At 42.4% G+C, this 20,748-nt stretch overlaps 1 protein-coding gene across 5 annotated transcripts in view; it reads left to right on the top strand.

The window, feature by feature from the left end:
* The first annotated feature begins 3,366 nt into the window (after positions 1-3,366).
* The window catches only part of IPPK (inositol-pentakisphosphate 2-kinase), a 103,646-nt gene continuing 86,264 nt past the window's right edge, over positions 3,367-20,748 (top strand). For 2 of the 5 annotated variants that reach the window (XM_048858363.2, XM_048858354.2), the window contains exon 1: positions 3,367-3,687. In XM_048858363.2, the coding sequence (XP_048714320.1) occupies positions 3,636-3,687 (52 nt within the window). In that variant the 5' untranslated portion in view covers positions 3,367-3,635. The remainder of the gene's footprint in view (positions 3,688-20,748) is intronic. The other 3 variants (XM_048858356.2, XM_048858361.2, XM_075130565.1) reach the window with 2 other exon arrangements.

Below are 20,748 nucleotides of genomic sequence, written 5' to 3'. Positions count from 1 at the left end.
TATATTAGGAATACTATTTGGTTCTGTACTTTTTTCATGAAAATGTAATCAATGGACATGTATAATTTCCCCAAGTTTAGTTTATTTAATAAATGAAGCAATACAGTTAATGATTTTGTACTGATAATGAAATGTCTGTATACAAAGTTTTCCTGATAAAATTATGGTAGTGCCAGATGCCACTGTTTATAATTTTACATATTCATAGACAATTAACCAATATATTAAAAAAATAAAGAAAATCTGGATAAAAGGAAAGCATAAATGAGGCAGAAATATAATTTAAACTTCCTATTCATAAGAAAAATATAGCACAATATTATTGTTTCATAAAAAAAAGACCACTTCTTCTTTTCAATGTTTCAGCATATGTGGTTTTGCTTAATAAGAAAATCCTATCAGTGCATATATTTTGACTAAATAAGGAGAGAAGCATAAGCCACTTTAACCACAATTCATTTGCACAGTTAAAGTAAAACGGTGTTCTAAAAAAATTAACCAGTCACACATACATATCTAACCCAAGATGTATAACAAGGGATCAGTGTCTCTTGTGGCAGAATTATACATGTTTTATTTTCAGTCTTCCAGGTGCAGCTTCTCTTTTAATTCACATAGAAAGTTTTGCTTTTTTATGAGACTGTTTAAAAGCCGAACGTGGGAACTATACAAATCATACAAGAATTTGTAGGCTTATGTCTGCTTATGTGTCATCTTGACTGCTTTAATACCTTGAGTAGAGGGAAGAATTTTTGATAACAGAAAGGGAAAACTTCATAGACTACTTAATGAGAATTAAAAAAGCATAAAGAAAAGTACTGGATTCTTTAAAGGGCCAAATTCAAAGGGTCAAAACTGCTATTGTTTTTTTGTCGACTTCAGTGAAAGTTTTGATTGAGTAAGAAGTTCAGGATTTTACCCTGTATTTGCAAAGAACAGTAATTTGTTTAGACTTTACTGCATATTACAGGGGAAGCCAAACCACATCTTTTTTACAGTTAAAGTGTGGCTCGTGGAGCCCGCTATGCTCCCACTCCATTCTCCACCTACCAGACTGGGATGAGGGGAGCTCGGGGCTTCTGTCCTGAGGAAGACTGGTGGGACTAGGTGCTTCTGCCTTGTGGGGAAGGGTCTCTTAGGGATCCAGCCCTGCAGGGCGTGCTTACCAGGGCTTGGGGTTCAGCAGGAGTGAGGCTGAAGCCCTGAGACCTGGCAGGCACGCCTGGCTCTTGAATTTCTGAAGATTATTGCATGCAGCTTTGAGAGTCAGTAAGTTTGGCCACCCCTGGCATAGTATATATTTGAGTATACATTATATACATTAAATGTGTTGGCATAATATCAGACATCAGGATTTGTTAGACAATTTGTCCTTTTGAGAAATTGTATTAAACCAAAGGGAAGACAAGAAAAATCTATTTTAAGGTGTTTGTATTGTAAAGAACTTCAAAAGCCTCATAATACCTCTGTAAGGTAGGTTATTACTCATTTAAAGATGAGTATCCTGAAGCATGGAGGTTACATGTCTTTCACACAGTGAAGAAGGGCAAATAAGAGGTTGTGGCTCCCTGACATCTCCTATAACCATGAGGAAACAATTTATGAAAAGAACAACTCCAATTATCTTCAGAGTATGTGATACATATAGTTTGACCTCTGTAAAAATTTTGTATTCAGAGGATATAAACAAATTTTGTATAAATTAAAATTCAGATACTGGGAATTTATCTGTACTCCTTGTCTCAACAGTATAAGGGTGTGTGGCTTCTAGTATTTGTATTCCCAGCAGCAACAGCAAATTTGCACTATTGTTTGTAGAGGCAAAAAGAAAAGGAGTACTGTAGCTCACGAAAGCTCATGCTCAAATAAATTGGTTAGTCTCTAAGGTGCCACAAGTACTCCTTTTCTTTTTGCGAATACAGACTAACACGGCTGTTACTCTGAAACCTGTTTGTAGAGGGTACAACTACCATTAAAAGAGCAGCTTTGTTCTTTTTTATTTTGTGGTTATAGCTCTATATATGGAAAAAATCAAACACGAAGAGATACCATGCTACTCCTAAGATATTTGATTTCTCATAGTGATGTGTGTAATATGGGTCCCCGGCTGGCTTTTCAGGGGTGAAAACATGGATAGGGACAGACTCCTTGTCAAACACAAACACTATCGGCAAGAAATCTTCTGGACCAGTAATAATGTGAGCTTCCTATATAGGATATTCAGTTCCTCTTGAAAAGTGATTTGTGAGAAAATCAGCTTTCTTTTTCAAAAAACATATTTTTTGGCCCTTATGTGGAGAAAAACTTGAAAATATGGCTACAGTGCACTCTGAAGGCTCAAAAAGCAGAAGGCAATAAAAAGAACTCCAACGTTATTTTTTAAAATATGTTTTTAAAACCAATCATAGTTTTTTGAGATCCTGACTTGTGATTTTTTTTTTTAAATTCGTGAGTGATAACACTAGAAAGCTTTACCGTGACAGAGCTTTGTTTCACCACAGTAGGAATAAGGACAGCTCACACGTTAGGAGTAGCCTTTCCTACACTGGTTTCAGGGTAGCAGCCGTGTTAGTCTGTATTTGCAAAAAGAAAAGGAGTACTAGTGGCCCCTTAGAGACTAACCAATTTATTTGAGCATGAGCTTTCGTGAGCTACAGCTCACTTCATCGGATGCTGGAGCTCACGAAAGCTTATGCTCAAATAAATTGGTTAGTCTCTAAGGTGCCACGAGTACTCCTTTTCTTTCCTACACTGCGCTTCAGGGTGGTATATTTAATATTACACAGCCGTAGTCCTTGCTCCAATTAAGACCAGTCAATGTTCTTTGTGACTCATTGAACAAACGGAAGTGCAGAGGAGCCCACTTCGAAGCTTATGCAGCACCTTGCAAAATGTGTCCATCCCTTTACACTGTGATCCAGAGGAGATCACCCTCGGGGGTGTGGGGTAGCCCGGACAACGTGCCCCTCCTAGACCTGTAGGGAGCTCCATACCCTTGAGAATATGGGCTCCCATGGACTGACCCCCTCCTCCCCACGTCACCCAGGAAGTGCCCATTCTGCTCGGACAGTCCAAGCTGGGGGGGTGGCTGTGTTAAGGCGTTCCCCAGAGCCTCCCCGCCCCCGCTCACTTGCCCAGGCCCATGCCCTGAACCCCATCCCCAGACTCACGAGGGATGACAAATAGGCGCCCGCCTCTGCCCCCACTAAAGATGGCGGACAAAACAGACCAGTCCTATCTATCGAACCCCCTCCCTGCCCTCCGTGAAGGTGGAAGGACTTCGTTCCGCAAGCCCAGCCCCTGCCCCAATCAAAGATGGCGGCTGGCGGGGCTGACCAAACCCAAGATGGCTGCCCGCCAATCACGAGCCTCTGGGCGGCCGGCTCAGCCTCGGGTTGCGTGAGCTCCGGCCACCCCGTAACCTCGCCGGCGGAGGGCGGGACTTCCTGCGGGAACCGGGCTGCCTGCGGGGGCTGTGGGAGAGCGTGAACACCAGATGGCTGATTCGTGAGCGTTCGCGCAGAAGACCCACGGGGCCGGCGGCAGCGGGACGGAGACCTGCCGTCGCCCGACGGGGACCGAGTCGGGGGGCAGCCCGGGCGGGGGATGGACGCAGAGAAGATGGATGAGAATGAATGGAAATACCACGGGGAAGGGAACAAGAGCCTCGTCGTCTCCCACAGCCAGGTACGGGGAGCCGGAACCCTTCCTCCGCGCGGGGCGCCTGGCCCCGGCTCGCGTTCCGCGCGGGGCTGGTAACGGCCGCCGGGGGTGGCGGCTTGGGCCGCTTCGCTGTCGCTGCTGCGCAGGAGCCGCTCCGAGCCCCTCCGACGGGCCAGGGGTCGGAGGGCACAGGTCAGAGGCCATGGCCCCCACTGTTTAAAGGGATTCCTGCTCAGAGGGCGGGGAAGCCGGGGGTGGGCTCCAGGGAAGTCCCATGGCCTGCCGCCCCGTGTGGAGCTGAGCAGTGGCGCTTACGAGGGTGTTTGTGGGGGTAACGTCCCCCATTGAGAGAGATGCAGGATGGCGCGGGGAGTAAAGTCCTAGGGAAACTACTCTCCGCACCTTCACCTGGAGAGAGGCAGCAAGAGTTGGGGGCTTCAGGGAATTTTACCCCTTTCCGTAGTGGGAGCGGAGGTTTGTGTGGGAGGGGTGACTACAGGGAAATTGCATCCCTTCCCAATACACTTATCTGGGAAGGGGAGCTGTGGGATGAAATCCTAGGTCAAGTTTCCCCTGCTGCCTCTCTTTCTCTCACAAATGTAGAGAGCTAGGATTACTTTTGAAAAGTGATTTATTCCTTTGTTCTCATTCATGCCTTTAAAATATTCCAAATTCTTCGGCACACAACCTCCCCTCCCCAGCTGGAAGGGAAGGAGACTTTGCCTGGTGCTTTTTCTCATTTCCTATACAGGTAGTTTTCCATTCTAATAATGTCTCTAGGATTCCGTTTCCTGGTTTTCTTCCCCCGGGTGGGGTGTGGTGTGGAGTGAAACTGCCACAACTATGGAAGGGGCTAGCACAGATTGTTTACCTGGCATTTAAACCTGCGGCCTTCCTTAAAGTCTCCACCCCCTTTTAAGGGGAAAAGGACCTGATGAGTAGTCATTTACTATGTTTTTGAGGGGAGATGTGGGAAAAGCACCAGGGAAAGTTTGTTACCTTACACTGTGGGTGAGGGAGGGAGGAGAAGGAATAAAGATGTGGAAAAACATTTTAAGGGCTGAAGGAGGAACACTAGTAATATCTTCCCCTATCCTCCCCCCACCCCCATCCTTCCCCCCCACTAGAGAGAGAGATTGAATTTGTGGCTAAAACAATGAACTGGGATTAAGGAGATTTGGGTTCTGCTTTTGACTCTGTCATGGACTTCCTCTGTGAATACAGGCATGTCATTTAATCTCTGTGCCTCCATTTTCCATCTGTAAAAAGGGAATAAATCCATACCTCATTGGGGAATTTTGAGACTAAATTCATTAACCTTATATGCTCAGATGCTGGTGATGAATGTACTAGAAAATCTTATAAATACCTATGTGTATTCTGTACTGGATTAAAAAGGTGTGCAGTCATTTTACTGCTGCCAGGATATTATTACTCTTCTTCACTTCTCTTTTGCTGTGCATTTTCATTTATTACAATTATTAGGCATCACAACTTTATACATGCTTTTAAGACAAGTATATATATGGTTCTGGCAAGGTTTCTGTAGCCTTGTATGCTATTTCATTTGTAGCCTTGTATGCTAATTCCAGCATGGATATAAGTGACTGTTATTTTCCAAGATCTCTTATCTTCTGATACTGTTCATAGATTTAAAACAACCTTTTTTACTATTGGTAAGGCAGAGTTGATCAAAGACAGGAGGCATTTGTGTAAGCATTTATGGTTTGAGTTGATAGTCCTTAAAACTTGCTAAACCCATATTTTTACTGGTCCAGGACTGAATATATCAGGTTCTAAACTTCAGACCAGTGCAATTGCTTTTCCCCTTGTAATGTATTAATCAATTTAGCTAAGGAGAATTCAGAACCATGTGTAAAAATGTGCTAAGGCTATTATGGCACCTATTTTTATTTGAGCTTGGAGACTTTTCTACTTTCTTCTGCCCCTTACGTTGAAAATTTTCATAAGTTACTGTGAGAGAGTTGAATATAGTTTTGCTCCTTACTTACAATGTTATGGGTTTTTTTATGTGCATTTCTTCAAGGTGCAATTTTAAAAAATACCAAACCCAGCATTCAGTAGTTGGATGGTGGGAATCTCAGAAACAGTGCTCCATTGTACTTAAGGGATTACTTATTCCAGGGACATGATGCATTTTAAACATGTGGAAAGTGTAGAATCCTACCTTAAATTCCATATAACTGTCAAATCTCTTTTCAACACAACAAAAAAAGTTTGCGATGTTTGCAGTGCAATGGGAGGGTGCATGTTGTTGCTCCGGTACAAACAGCATCAAGCCAATGAGTCTTGCTTCTTAATACTTCTAGGTTTGTGGGTCACTTATGAACTATTTTAATTAAAAAAGTTAGAACATATGAAATACTGTTTAAATACTAGCTTAGTTTTGTTGTTGATAATCACTAGTCATATGTGCTATTGTCATTCTAATGGTCTGCTGTCAGTCAGCCTAGGTGTGTGCTAATGGAACAGTTGCATACGCAAAGTAGTGACTAAAGTTTTGTTCAGTCCAAGCATGTCACGCTTTCTTGTATCTCAGTTGTGCAACAATTATATCTATTCTTAAATGCAGTGCTTGCTTCACAGTGGGTGATATGTGATATGTAACTTGAGGCTGAAATGCTGCGAAAAAGTCCTTGTCTCTTAAACTTTTGGAACCTGAACATAGCACAGGAGACATCTGGCTTGGAATCATTGTTTGGTTGCCCTAGAATAGGGGTGGCCAACCTGTGGCTCTGGAGCCACATGCGGCTCTTCAGAAGTTGATATGCGTCTCATTGTATAGTCACTGACTCCGGGGCTGGAGCTGCAGGCACCAACTTTCCAATGTGCCGTGGGGTGCTCACTGCTCAACCTCTGGTTCTGCCACAGGCCCTGCCCCCACTCCACCCCTTCCTGCCCCCTCCCCTGAGCCTGCAATGCCCTCCCTCCTCTCCCCAGAGCTTCCTGCATGCCATGAAACAGCTGATTGGGAGGTGCGGGGAGGTGCTGATCTGCAGGGCTGCCGGCGGGTGGGAGGAGAGGGGGAGCTGATGGGGGGGCTGCTGATATATTACTGTGGCTCTTTGGCAATGTACATTGGTAAATCCTGGCTCCTTCTCAGGCTCAGGTTGGCCACCCCTGCCCTAGAATACTTGTGACACATCACTCATTCATAAGCAAGATTGCTTCTACTGGTGTGTGCATGCTTGCACTGTTTGGATTAGACTTGCTTAAGGCAAGCGTAATCACACTATGGTCCTCTCCTGTGCAGTGCCAGTGCAGGTAGGAATTGAAGGTATAGAAGGCCCTTCAGTGTGAATAGTCGCTTTATTACTGTCTCACATTTCACCAGTCACTCCTTAGGTAGTCCATCTAGTATCTTTCCTGGTGGTCCTTGGAAATTTCCCATAAGCTACTGGTTCAGAGCATTGTGCTGTGAACTGTGGAATACGTACCTATTGCAACTACACGGTGCAACACAAATGTGGATGTCGAGAAACATTTCATCAGAAAGAGCAGGGTTAGTGTGGGTACCTTGCACCATTGATATCCACACTGGTGCCATCCCATCAGTTCACTTGTCCTGTGGTTTGGAGCTTTAGAGTAAACAGGGCCTTATCAAACCTGTTTTTCTTCCTCACTCCCCCAGTTAAGCCAGGAGAATGAGATTTGCAAGCAATTGCTGTAATAAAGGTTTTCTACATAGGAGAAAGATCTCCTTTTTGTGAGCCATGGACTTCTATCAAGTGGGGGTGGTGTCTCACTTGTCAGACGGGAGCTGCACATCTTTTGTGTAGATTTGCATTTTTAACCAGTGTTTACCAGCAGAGATTCCTACATTAAAAATGAAAGAGCAATTTTCTAAATTAAGCAATCTTCTTTAGGTATTCTGTATTTCAAACAGGGCTTGAAATAAAGAGTGTTTTATATTTCTGCTGTAAAGAGAGAACTAATGAATTCCCTTTCTTTCCCTCAGTATATAATCTAGTATGTATGCTTTTCCTTTGGTTTATTGGAACTGATGACTTCTGTTCATGTGTGGTTTTTTTTGGTGTATAGGTATACTCTAGTAACCTAATGTTTCGTTAAAATATAATTGTAAACAATTGGTTTGTGTTTCAGGGCACATGATGATTTGGAGTGGTCCAGAAAAAGAGGGATTTCTCTTATTAGCATGTTTTTGTGGGGCTTAGTAGACTAAAGGAGTAATTATTTTGGGAATCTGGGAGAAACAGGATTTTTAAGTCCTGACATGTTTTGATCAGTGTGTCTTTGATACCACAATGATAGATGTATAGTATGCAAAAAAAAAAATACTTTGCCTTCGGTGTGGGGAAATCTTTGGTTTTTTTGTTCTATGGTTATCTTGAAATCTCTTTCCCTTCAGAGGAAAATATGCTTATGCTCTCTGAGGGCTTGTGTTGAGTTACATGTAAATATTGTCATGCGACTACTTTTTCTATGTGAAATATATAATACTGTCAAAATATTTTATTAATTTAGGAGTTAAATGTCTTTACTGAGTGAACTGGACTTTTTGTCACTTTCATAATAAATGTATACTCACTGGGACTGTCATTGTTGCTACTGGAGGTTGTGCTACCCTCAGGATCATGTATTTAGAGTAGTGGGCTTTTTGCCGTATCTTTGGGCTAGTCTAAGCTGGTAATGCTAAAGCGCTGCTGTGGCAGTGCTTTAAAGTGCCTTGTGTGGTCGCAGTGCTCTTACAACAACAACAACAACAAAACAAAAAAAAAACCCACCTCCACGAGGGGCGTAGCTCCCAGCATTGGTGCACTGTCTACACTGGTGCTTTACAGCGCTAAAACTTGCTGCGCTTGGGGGTGTTTTTTCACACTCCTGAGCCAGAAAGTTGCAGTGCTGTAAATTGTCAGTGTAGACAAGCCCTAAGTTAGCTAGACAGCTTAGTGTGATTTATGAATTAGATACAGCCTTTGCAGTTCTGTTTCCCATTTTTGGAGCACAGGGAATAATACTATTTTATTAATTGCTGTCTCACTGAGAAACTTAATTTGCAGATTTTTGTGGCATTTGGGGTGTTAAATTGTGTATGGCTAGGAAGAACCTAAGCGTCTAGGTTCTGACTCTCTATGCCAAGACCATTGTTTTACTGTATAATGTGGAGCTGGTCATTCTACAAGTGTGAGTAAAACATTACCCACAGAATTTAACAATGGGATTTAATGCCTTTAGGACTTCAGGTCTTGGCATACAATATTCCATCATGTTCAGAGCAAATTTACAACGTGGAGCATTGTGTGCTGGAACTTGTCTTTATGTGGCATCTGTGATTCCATTTTCATGAGAATTTGGAGCAGCCCTCTGGTTCATGTCCATTCATTAATGAAGCCCTCAGGCGGACAAAGTCTGCTTATGTTTGAGTTAGAACACTTGTCACAAATGCAAAATAATAAAATAGCAGATGCCATTAGGCATTTTTCTGTTGGCTTGAAAATCCTGGGGCCTTTCTTTGGGACTTTGAATGTAATGTCAGTAAAGGTGGAATTCTGAGATTTAAGAGAAATGGTAACAAATGTAATGCGATGGCTATGGCAGGTTGGTGCTCTTGTTGGTTTTTCCTTCAGCCAATATTGATGCTTTACTAATATTAATGTTCATGGTAATGCTGTTAGTTGAAGTTACAGGGTTTTGTGTGTTTGGTGGGGGTTGTAATACAGTATCATTAGTACTAATTGTTTGAAAAATGTTTGTATGCTAACATTTGGTCCTAGCAGTAAGGGAAGAATGGGAGAATTAGCTCAGGTTGCATACATGTTATTCCAAAAGCACTTTAGAGCAGTGGTTCTCAATCTTTCCAGACTACTGTATCCCTTTCAGGGGACTTTGTCTTGTGTCACCCATGCTTCACCTAATTTAAAAACTACTTACTTTCAAAATCAGACATAAAAATACAGGCATATCACAGCACACTATTACTGGAAAAACTGCTTGCTTTCTCATTTTACTGTAGAATTATAAAATAAATCGATTGGAATATAAATATTGTCCTTACATTTCAGTGTATAGTTTATAGAACAGTATAAACAAGTCATTGTCTGTATGGCGTTTTAGTTTGTACTGACTTCACTAGTGCTTTTTATGTAGCCTGTTGTAAAACTAGGCAAATATCTAGATGAGTTGATGTACCTACCTCCTGGAAGATCTCCGCATACTCCCAGAGTACGTGTATCCCTGAGAACCCCTGCTTTCGAGGAGAAAATACCACCGGTGGGTATGATAACCATTTCTTAAAGGTTTCTGTTCTGAACTTGTTAGCTTGTTATAAGACTTGCACAAAAACTAGTAATATTATGACTAAAGTCTAAATGACTGATTACTCTGATGCTCATTGAAGTAGCTGCCATGATTTCAAACCAGAATAGTCTTCCTTTGTAAACTGTTAAAAGCATTTATAGACTTAGCATTTCGACAGCTAATGGTACAAGGGCACTTAAGATTTTTCAGATGTGTTTAATAATGAAATAATATGAAGTTGGTGTGCTTTGTAGGTTGCTGAAACTTGTTTGCTAAACAGTTAAGATGAAGTTATAAATGTATAGTATTGTTGCCTACAGGTTAACAGCAGATTCAATAACTAAATACATATTAACGTCTCTTTTTTGAGAGACTACTATGAAATAACTACAGCTATGTTTATTCTTTTGAATGGAGTGTGATGTAGATTCTACATTCAGAAGAATAGATTTGTTTCCTCTGTGTGCCTTTTAAGATCTTTAATTTACCATTTTATAAGACATAACCCAGGAAGATTTTCCAATCCTATCCCGTTCATCCCTGTGCACTTGTGCAGAGGTGTCCTATTTATTAATATCTTGAATTTTGAAAACCTGTTGTCTCCTTATCGGCTTATGGTCTTATTTCTTCTGGTTGCTGTTTTGTTTTTCAGTGCATTACAGCGCTTTGCACTGAGTGTATTTGAGAAAGGAACTAGATCTTAAGGATGCCATGCTACAAGGCTATTGTTTTTGCTTTGCCAGTTGGCTATTTAATAAAATGTGCAGTGAATGCTGTCTGTCTGTCTTTTCTTTTTCTTTTTTTCTTTTTTTTTTTTCGGGGAGAGGCAGTTTAGCTGCTTTTATTTGGTTATTCTTTCAAAAATCTATAAAGCTCTTGCTTCATGGCAGTTTGGAGTTTTCAAAGATGAGTGAAAGACTGAGATTTTTTATGAAAAGAAAAACATAAAGTGAACCGCAGATCTTTGAAAATGTATACAGCTCATTTCATAAGTGAAATGACTTCCAAATCTTATGAATATTACTTTAGTATCAATACTTCAAAGAAATAGGATAATTCATGTCAGACTGTAAGTTGAGCATTTTTTTTCCTTGCTGAAGGAGCTGTGTGAAGTAATCTCGGGCTCCTGTGACTACATGTGTACTGAGGCCTAGTCTGTACTACATAGTTAGGCTGATGTGAGTTGCCTTGCTTCAGCTGTGTGTGCATGTATCTACACTCAATTTCACTGTGATGTAAGTGCCCTGTTACAGTGATGCAGTAAAACTACCCTCGCTGAGTAGCATAAAGTCACGGTCAACCTACTGAGGCTCACAGTGTGAGTGTAAATACTATATGGCATATGCTGACCCTAACAGTCTTCCAGCAGTTATCACAATTTTAAACAGCATTAGTCAGGGGTCACAGAGACCGGAAGCTGCTATCTCCCTCCCTCAGAACCTTCTGTGTGATTTTTGAAGTGCTTTTTTTTTCCTGATTGCCCACTTTAGCAAGCAAACCTAGCAGCTCACCCTTGCTATGTGCAACTGACCAGGCAGGCTCTATGCACTAGATTAGGGGTTGGCAATCTTTCATAGAAGAGCCATTTTTTTGATTTTGTCTTTGACCAAAATATTTCAATAGCCTCATCACACACAAAGCTACTTAGACTCATAGAATATCAGGGTTGGAAGGGACCTCAGGAGGTCATCTAGTCCAACCCCCTGCTCAAAGCAGGAGCAATCCCCAATTAAATCATCCCAGCCAGGGCTTTGTCAAGCCTGACCTTAAAAACTTCTAAGGAAGGAGATTCTATCACCTCCCTAGGTAACACATTCCAGTGTTTCACCACCCTCCTAGTGAAAAAGTTTTTCCTAATATCCAACCTAAACCTCCCCCACTGCAACTTGAGACCATTACTCTTGTCCTGTCCTCTTCTGCCACTGAGAATAGTCTAGAACCATCCTCTCTGGAACCACCTCTCAGGTAGTTGAAAGCAGCTATCAAATCCCCCCTCATTCTTCTCTTCTGCAGACTGAACAATCCCAGTTCCCTCAGCCTCTCCTCATAAGTCATGTGTTCCAGACCCCTAATAATTTTTGTTGCCCTTCGCTGGACTCTCTCCAATTTATCCACATCCTTCTTGTAGTGTGGGGCCCAAAACTGGACACAGTACTCCAGATGAGGCCTCACCAATGTCGAATAGAGGGGAATGATCACGTCCCTTGATCTGCTCGCTATGCCCCTACTTATACATCCAAAATGCCATTGGCCTTCTTGGCAACAAGGGCACACTGCTGACTCATATCCAGCTTCTCGTCCACTGTAATCCCTAGGTCCTTTTCTGAAGAACTGCTGCCTAGCCATTCGGTCCCTAGTCTGTAGCTGTGCATTGGGTTCTTCCGTCCTAAGTGCAGGACCCTGCACTTATCCTTATTGAACCTCATCAGATTTCTTTTGGCTCAATCCTCCAATTTGTCTAGGTCCCTCTGTATCCTATCCCTGCCCTCCAGCGTATCAACCACTCCTCCCAGTTTAGTATCATCCGCAAATTTGCTGAGAGTGCAATCCACACCATCCTCCAGATCATTTATGAAGATATTGAACAAAACCGGCCCCAGGACCGACCCCTGGGGCACTCCACTTGACACCGGCTGCCAACTAGACATGGAGCCAGTGATCACTACCCGTTGAGCCCAACAATCTAGCCAACTTTCTGCCCACCTTATAGTGCATTCATCCAACCCATACTTCTTTAACTTGCTGACAAGAATACTGTGGGAGACCGTGTTTAAAGCTTTGCTAAAGTCAAGAAACAATACATCCACTGCTTTCCCTTCATCCACAGAACCAGTAATCTCATCATAGAAGACGATTAGATTAGTCAGGCATGACCTTCCCTTGGTGAATCCATGCTGACTGTTCCTGATCACTTTCCTCTCATGTAAGTGCTTCAGGATTGATTCTTTGAGGATATGCTCCATGATTTTTCCAGGGACTGAGGTGAGGCTGACTGGCCTGTAGTTCCCAGGATCCTCCTTCTTCCCTTTTTTAAAGATTGGCACTACATTAGCCTTTTTCCAGTCATCCGGGACTTTCCCGTTCGCCACGAGTTTTCAAAGATAATGGCCAGTGGCTCTGCAATCACAGCCGCCAATTCCTTTAGCACTCTCGGATGCGACTCGTCCGGCCCCATGGACTTGTGCACGTCCAGCTTTTCTAAATATTCCCTAACCACCTCTTTCTCCACAGAGGGCTGGCCATCTATTCCCCATGTTGTGATGTCCAGCGCAGCAGTCTGGGAGCTGACCTTGTTCGTGAAGACAGAGGCAAAAAAAGCATTGAGTACATTAGCTTTTTCCACATCCTCTGTCACTAGGTTGCCTCCCTCATTTATTAAGGGGCCCACACATTCCTTGGCTTTCTTCTTGTTGCCAACATACTTGAAGAAACCCTTCTTGTTACTCTTGACATCTCTCGCTAGCTGCAGCTCCAGGTGCGATTTGGCCCTCCTGATTTCATTCCTACATGCCCGAGCAATATTTTTATACTCTTCCCTGGTCATATGTCCAACCTTCCACTTCTTGTAAGCTTCTTTTTTATGTTTAAGATCCGCTAGGATTTCACCGTTAAGCCAAGCTGGTCGCCTGCCATATTTACTGTTCTTTCGACACATCGGGATGGTTTGTCCCTGTAACCTCAACAGGGATTCCTTGAAATACAGCCAGCTCTCCTGGACTCCTTTCCCCTTCATGTTAGTCCCCCAGGGGATCCTACCCATCTGTTCCCTGAGGGAGTCGAAGTCTGCTTTCCTGAAGTCCAGGGTCCGTATCCTGCTGCTTACCTTTCTTCCCTGTGTCAGGATCCTGAACTCAACCAACTCATGGTCACTGCCTCCCAGATTCCCATCCACTTTTGCTTCCCCCACTAATTCTTCCCGGTTTGTGAGCAGCAGGTCAAGAAAAGCTCCCCCCCCTAGTTGGCTCCTCTAGCACTTGCGCCAGGAAATTGTCCCCTACGCTTTCCAAAAACTTCCTGGATTGTCTATGCACCGCTGTATTGCTCTCCCAGCAGATATCAGGAAAATTAAAGTCACCCATGAGAACCAGGGCGTGCGATCTAGTAGCTTCTGCGAGCTGCCGGAAGAAAGCCTCATCTACCTCATCCCCCTGGTCCGGTGGTCTATAGCAGACTCCCACCACTACATCACTCTTGTTGCTCACACTTCTAAACTTAATCCAGAGACACTCGGGTTTTTCTGCAGTTTCGTACTGGAGCTCTGAGCAGTCCTACTGCTCCCTTACATACTTGTAGAGTTAGAATTTATCAACTAATAATAATTGAATATGTTAGTTATTACTGCTCACCAATACTTTTAATGTGACTTCTGCTATTTGAATATAAACAGGAGGGGGCTCTGGGGTTGGTGCAGCGGATTGGGGTGCAGGAGGAGGTGCGGGGACTGGGAGGGAGTTTGGGTGCAGGAGTGGGTTCTAACCTGGGAAGGGGGTGCAGGCTCTGGCCAGGAGGTTCTTACCAATGGGAGTTGCAGGGGCTGTGTTTGCGGACACTGGCAGCACAGAGACCCGCTGCCCCCGTCCCCAAGGGGCACACAGAAATGTGCCAGCAGCCAGCTGCTTCTGGGAGCCGTGTGGGGCCAGAGCCCTGCTGCACCTGGGTAAGCACTTCCTGGCCAGAGCCTGCACCTTGCACCCTGTCAAAAAAATAAAGGGAAGGGTAACCACCTTTCTGTATACAGTGCTATAAAATCCTTCCTGGCCAGAGGCACAACCCTTTCACCAGTAAATGGTTAAGAAGCTAAGATAACCTTGCTGGCACCTGATCAAAATGACCAATGAGGATACAAGATACTTTCAAAGCTGGAGGGTGGGGGGAACAAAGGGTTTGTCTGTGTGATGCTTTTGCTGGGAACAGGTCAGGAATGCAGACTCAGAACTTCTGTAAAGTTAGTAAGTAAGCTAGCTAGAAATGCATTAGATTTCTTTTTGTTTAATGGCTGGTAAAATACGCTGTGCTGAATGGAATGTATATTCCTGTTTTTGTGTCTTTTTGTAACTTAAGGTTTTGCCTCGAGGGATTCTCTATGTTTTGAATCTGATTACCCTGTGAAGTATTTACCATCCTGATTTTACAGAGGTGATTCTCTTACCTTTTTCTTTAATTAAAATTCTTCTTTTAAGAACCTGATTGATTTTTCATTGTTCTTATGGTCCAAGGATTTGGGTCTGTGTTCACCTGTACAAATTGGTGAGGATTTTTATCAAGCCTTCCCCAGGAAAGGGGGTGTAGGGCTTGGGGGGATATTTTGGGGGAAGATGTCTCCAAGTGGGCTCTTTCCCTGTTCTTTGTTTAACATGCTTGGTGGTGGCAGCATACGGTTCAAGGACAAGGCAAAGTTTGTACCTTGGGGAAGTTTTAACCTAAGCTGGTAAAAATAAGCTTAGGGGGTTTTTCATGCAGGTCCCCACATCTGTACCCTAGAGTTCAGAGTGGGGAAGGAACCTTGACACACCCCCTCAAAAAATGGCTGCCTGCAAAGGGGCAGCCAAATTGCCGCATGTGACTCTGGAGCTGCAAGTTGCCGACCCCTGCAGTGGACGCGCTCCTGCCTGGTCATTTGGACAGTTGCCTAGGAAGTATTGGATCTCCTAGGCCTGTGGGGAGAAGAGCCTATGAGAGCACAGTCACAAACCAGCTGTAGAAATGTGGACTTTTATGAGGCGATTGGATGCAGGATGCAGCTAAAGGAATATGACAGGGATTAGCAACAGTGGCATGTGAAAGCGAGGGAACTTCACCTGGGATACCACAAGGCCAGGGAGTGCAACAGTAGATCTGGTTCTAAGCTGCAGACTGCCACTTCTACAAGGAACTGCATGCCATAGTTGGAGTTTTTAAACTAAGGGCTGGGGGAAAGATGACAGGTGAAGAGGAGCACATGGTTCGGACATCTCTTGTGGGGAGGATCTATTAATAGAGAATCTCTATATCCTAGTGAGGACGAGAGGATGGATAAAATACAGGCAGGGTCTGATCAGAAACAGTCAACTAAAAAATAGTCCCATTCAGTTACATCGTGTAATGGCAGACAGCTAAAAGGAGACAAGTTTTTAATGTCTAAATAATAAAATGGGTGAACTAGAATGCCTCGTATTAAATGAGGATATTGATATAATAGGCATCACAGAAACGTGGTGGAATGAGGATAATCAATGGGACACAACAATACCAGGATACAAAATATATCGGAAGGACAGAACAGGTCGTGCTGCTCAGGGAGTGGCATTATATGTGAAAGAGAGCATAGAATTAAATAAAAATCGTAAATGAATCAAACTGTATCATAGAATCCCCATGGATAAAAATTCCGTGCTCTAATAATCAGAATATAGCAGTAGGGATATATTACCGATCACCTGACCAGGTTGATGATAAAGACTGTGAAATGCACAGGGAGATTAGAGAGGCTATTAAAATAAACTCAGTAATAATAATGGGGTATTTTAGTTATCCCCATATTGACTGGTTACATGTCACCTCAGGATGGGATGCACAGATAAGTTTCTTGAAACCTTAAATGATTGCTTCTTAGAGCAGCTGGTCTTTGAGTCCACCAGAGGAGAGGCGATTCTTGATTTAGTCTTAAGTGGAGCACAGAATCAGATCCAAGAAGTGAATATAGCTGGACTGCTTGGTAATAGTCAGCATAATATATTTAAATTTAATATCCCCATGGCAGGAAAAACACCACAGAGGCCCAACACTGTAACATTTAATTTCAGAAAGGGGAACTATACAAAAATGAGGAGGTTAGTTAAACATAAATTAAAAGGTACAGTGCCCAAAGTGAAATCTCTGCAAGCTGCAGGGCAACTTTTTAAAGATACTAAAGGCTCAGCTTAAATTTATACCCCAAATTAAAAAACATAGTAAGAGAACCAAAAAAGAGCCACCGTAACTAAACAACAAAGTAAAAGAAGCAGTGAGAGGAAAACAGGCATCCTTTAAGAAGTAGAAGTTAAATCTTAGTGAAGAAAATAGAAAGGAGTATAAACACTGACAAATGAAGTATAAAAATACAATTAGGAAGGCCAAAAAAGAATTTGAGGAACAGTTAGCCAAAGACTCAAAAAGTAATAGCAATTTTCTTTTTAAGTACATTGGAAGCAGGAAACGTGCTAAACAACCAGTGAGGCCACTGGACAATCGAGGTGCTAAAGGAGCACTCAAGGACGATACGGCCATTGCAGAGAAACTAAATGGATTCTTGACATCGGTCTTCATGGCTGAGGATGTGAGGGAGCTTCCCAAACCTGAGCCATTCTTTTTAGATGACAGATCTGAGAAAATGTCCCAGATTAAGGTATTATTAGAGGAGGTTTTGGAACAAATTGACAAATTAAACAGCAATAAGTCACCAGGACCAGATGGTATTCACCCAAGAGTTCTGAAGGAACTCAAATGTGAAATTGCAGGACTACTAACTGTAACTTGTAAATTATTTAAATCAGCTTCTGTACGAAATGACTGGAAGATAGCTAATGTGATGCCAATTTTTAAAAAGGGCTAGATTTTTTTTTTTTTTTTTGTGGAAGGGTCCTATTGAGAACCCCAGGGATTCAAGGAAATGGCAACACGAGTGTGCAAAACTGAGGTTATCAAACTTCAGAAGTGTGTAAACACCTCGACACTGTCTTGTTCCTTTTAATTCCTGCTTTGAACTTATGAAAGAATGTATCACTTTCTGTAAGTGATGGAATCATCTCTCTGCTCTGAAGTACTCCTTTTTCTCTTCTTTTTTTTTTTTCTGCATAATGTGATAACTGCCATGAGGGAGTAATTCATAAACTTAAACTCTGCCTTCCTTCTCTCCACACTTGCCTGCCTTTAGTCTATTGGAGTAGCATTGTAAACAGGACTGAATACAATTTAAGCCCCTCCTTAGGTGTTCTCTGAAAAACTGTTTAGAATAGTACCGATTCCTATTGAGAATGAAACACAACTCTTTAGAACTGAACTGCTGTTGTGTATATATTTTTCTGCCTGACAGTTATGCTTTTAATGAATCCAGTTAATTTTCCAGTGCAGTATGTAATTTTTTTTCAAAATAATTTACCTCTGTTTTAGTAAAGCATAAATACAGGGGTAAAGCATAAATACAGACTTCTAACGCTATTCAGTACTCATTTATTTCAAATGATGTTGAATACCTTTTTATAATGGGTAAAAATTACTGTTCTCAATGTAGCATTTTGCAATATCCATAAGGTGTTATATTGTACTCCTCAAGCCAAAGATTTGGGTGGCCTATGTAGCTAAAATACAGGATTCCAAAGGTATAGTGGAAATTGATACAATGGAGAGTGGTGTTAAAGTCAAATCTTTAGAACACTCTAGCGTGTGCGCTGATGAAGCTTGAAATGTATAGGATAAAATCCAATTCTGTTTTCCTCTTCATTCCACTGCTTGAATTATGTTTTTCTGTACATAGTAATTGTTTGTATGAACATGTGGCTTTTGGACATAAGAGTATGCACCATATTTCTACACTGTAGTGCTGATTAAAATTCCACATTATTTTACCTTAATACAATGGTATCTTAAAATATTCTTTTTAATAAAGAAAACTACCGTATATACTCGTTCATAAGCCAAATATTTTTGGTAAAAAGTGACTCATCAAAGAGCGGGGGTCGGCTTATAAAACAGGTCTACACCAAAATTTGATGATTTAAAACTCTATGGAGTCATTGAATTGAATATCTAATACATTGTCGTTTTGTTACCTGGAGCGTCTGCAGGCATGGAGCCCCTCAGCTCCCTGTGGCCGCAGTTCGCCATTCCCAGCCAAAGGGAGCTGCGGGAAGTGAGTGTTTCTTGTGACGCCAGTTTTTAAAATATAGCAGGGGTTGGAAAACTTTGGCTCCCAGCCCATCTGCTGCTGGCAGGTCAGGATGTTTTGTTTACTTGGAGCGTGTGTAGGCACAGAATCCCTCAGCTCCCAGTGGCCGCAGTTTGCCATTCCCAGCGGTTTGCCATTCCCAGCCAGTGGGAGCTGAGGGGCTGGAGCCTGGGCTCTGAGACCTTTCCCACTCACAGGGTCCCAGAGCATGGGTTCCAGCCTGAGCCCAAAGGTCTGTATTGCATTTTACAGCCCTGCAGCCTGAGTCAGATGACATGAGCCCGCCGGGGTGCTTAATTGCAGTGTAGACATACCATTAGTGATTATCTGTATATCATATTATGAAATTTCATCCAGTCTTTCATCCAGTATATTTCATCCACTCTTCTGCTGAGCCCAAAATAACTTGTCTAATTAAAACCTGTTATTCTTGAAAGTGTTAATGACTGTCAACAAGCGAGTCTTTGATCAGTAGACAAGTACTGACCTTGTAAAAGCTGATGGATGTGCCAAGCATTCTTCTTTCAGGCCAAATGGAAGGAGCATTTAAATGCCCCTTTATGTAGTGATACTGAAACAATAGGAGGCCACCACCAACGGCAGTGGGCCACATGGTGGAGCTAAGAGCATGTGGGCTGAAGGGACTAGAGATTGATTTGTAGAGGCTGTGTGTGTGAGAGGCAGAAAGCCGTGAGAGAGTCAGATGTGTCACCCTGGGAGGATGCCAAGAGACAGGGCTGCTTCTGGGCTCAGTACTCGGAACAGCAGATGTGGGTTTCTGAATAAGAACTGCCTGTTTTTGTTTCTGTGTTCAGGGAAACAGGACTTCACATACATTTTTGTAAATAAAAAGGATTGTGTGATTTGCACCACAGAAATACTTTACTCATATTATTTTTCTCCTCTGAATAGAAACAACCCAAGAAGGTTCCAAATATTGTTTAAAAGCCTGGGCCAACAGGGGCAACAGTATAATCCAGAAAGGCATCCAGTCTTGATTTCAAGACCTAAAAGTGATGGAGTATCTACTGCTTCCCTGTTGGCCCAGGAAATTGTGCCTTGTTTCTAAGTTGAACTTGTCTGGCTTTATCTTCCAGCCATTGGTTCTCATTATGCCTTTTCCCACTAGAATAAAGAGCCCTCTATCAAGTATTTTCTCCTCATGAAGTTATTTAGACACCATAATTGTCACCTGTCTTTTTTTTTTTGATGAGCTAAACAGATTGAGCTCTGTAACTCTCTCACTGTAAGGCAGTTCTCAATTTTTTTCTGCTGTTTTCTGCTCCTTCTCCAACTTTTCAATTTTCTTTCATAAATGTGGGCAAAAGAACTTTGCAATATTCTAGTATCAGTCTCGCCACTACTGTATACAGAGGTAAAATCACCCCCCTACTCCTACTCCCTTCGCTGCTATTTATATCTCCAAGGATCACATTAGCTCTTTTTTACATGGTATCACACTGCGAGATCATGTTGAGTTGCTTGTCCACTATGACCCTTAAATCCTTTTCAGAGTCACTACTTTCCAGGATACAGTCCCTTGTTCTATAGCTCTTGCCTGTGTTCTTTGTTCCTAGATGTAGGACCTTGCACTTTCCTGTATTATAAAGCATTTTGTTCATAGGTTTGTAGGTTCCAAGGCCAGACGGGACCATTGTGATCTAGTACTGTAGAACACAGATCATAGAACTTCCCCCAGATAATTCCTACAGCATTCTTTTAGAAAAACATTCATTCATGGTCTGAAAATTGTCAATGATGGAGAATCCATTACAACCCTTGATAAATTGTTTTTTGGTTAATTACTCTAGTTAAAAATCTATCCTTTATAGACCAATTGAGATTGAATATCTTCAACTTTGAGTCATTGGATTGTGTTAGCTCTTTCTCTGCTAGAAGAGCAC

The sequence above is a fragment of the Caretta caretta genome, chromosome 7 (assembly GCF_965140235.1).
Source record: "Caretta caretta isolate rCarCar2 chromosome 7, rCarCar1.hap1, whole genome shotgun sequence".
NCBI lineage: Eukaryota > Metazoa > Chordata > Testudines > Cheloniidae > Caretta > Caretta caretta.
The sequence above is the reverse complement of the archived record's forward strand: the minus strand, read 5'-3'. Positions and strand labels throughout refer to the sequence as shown.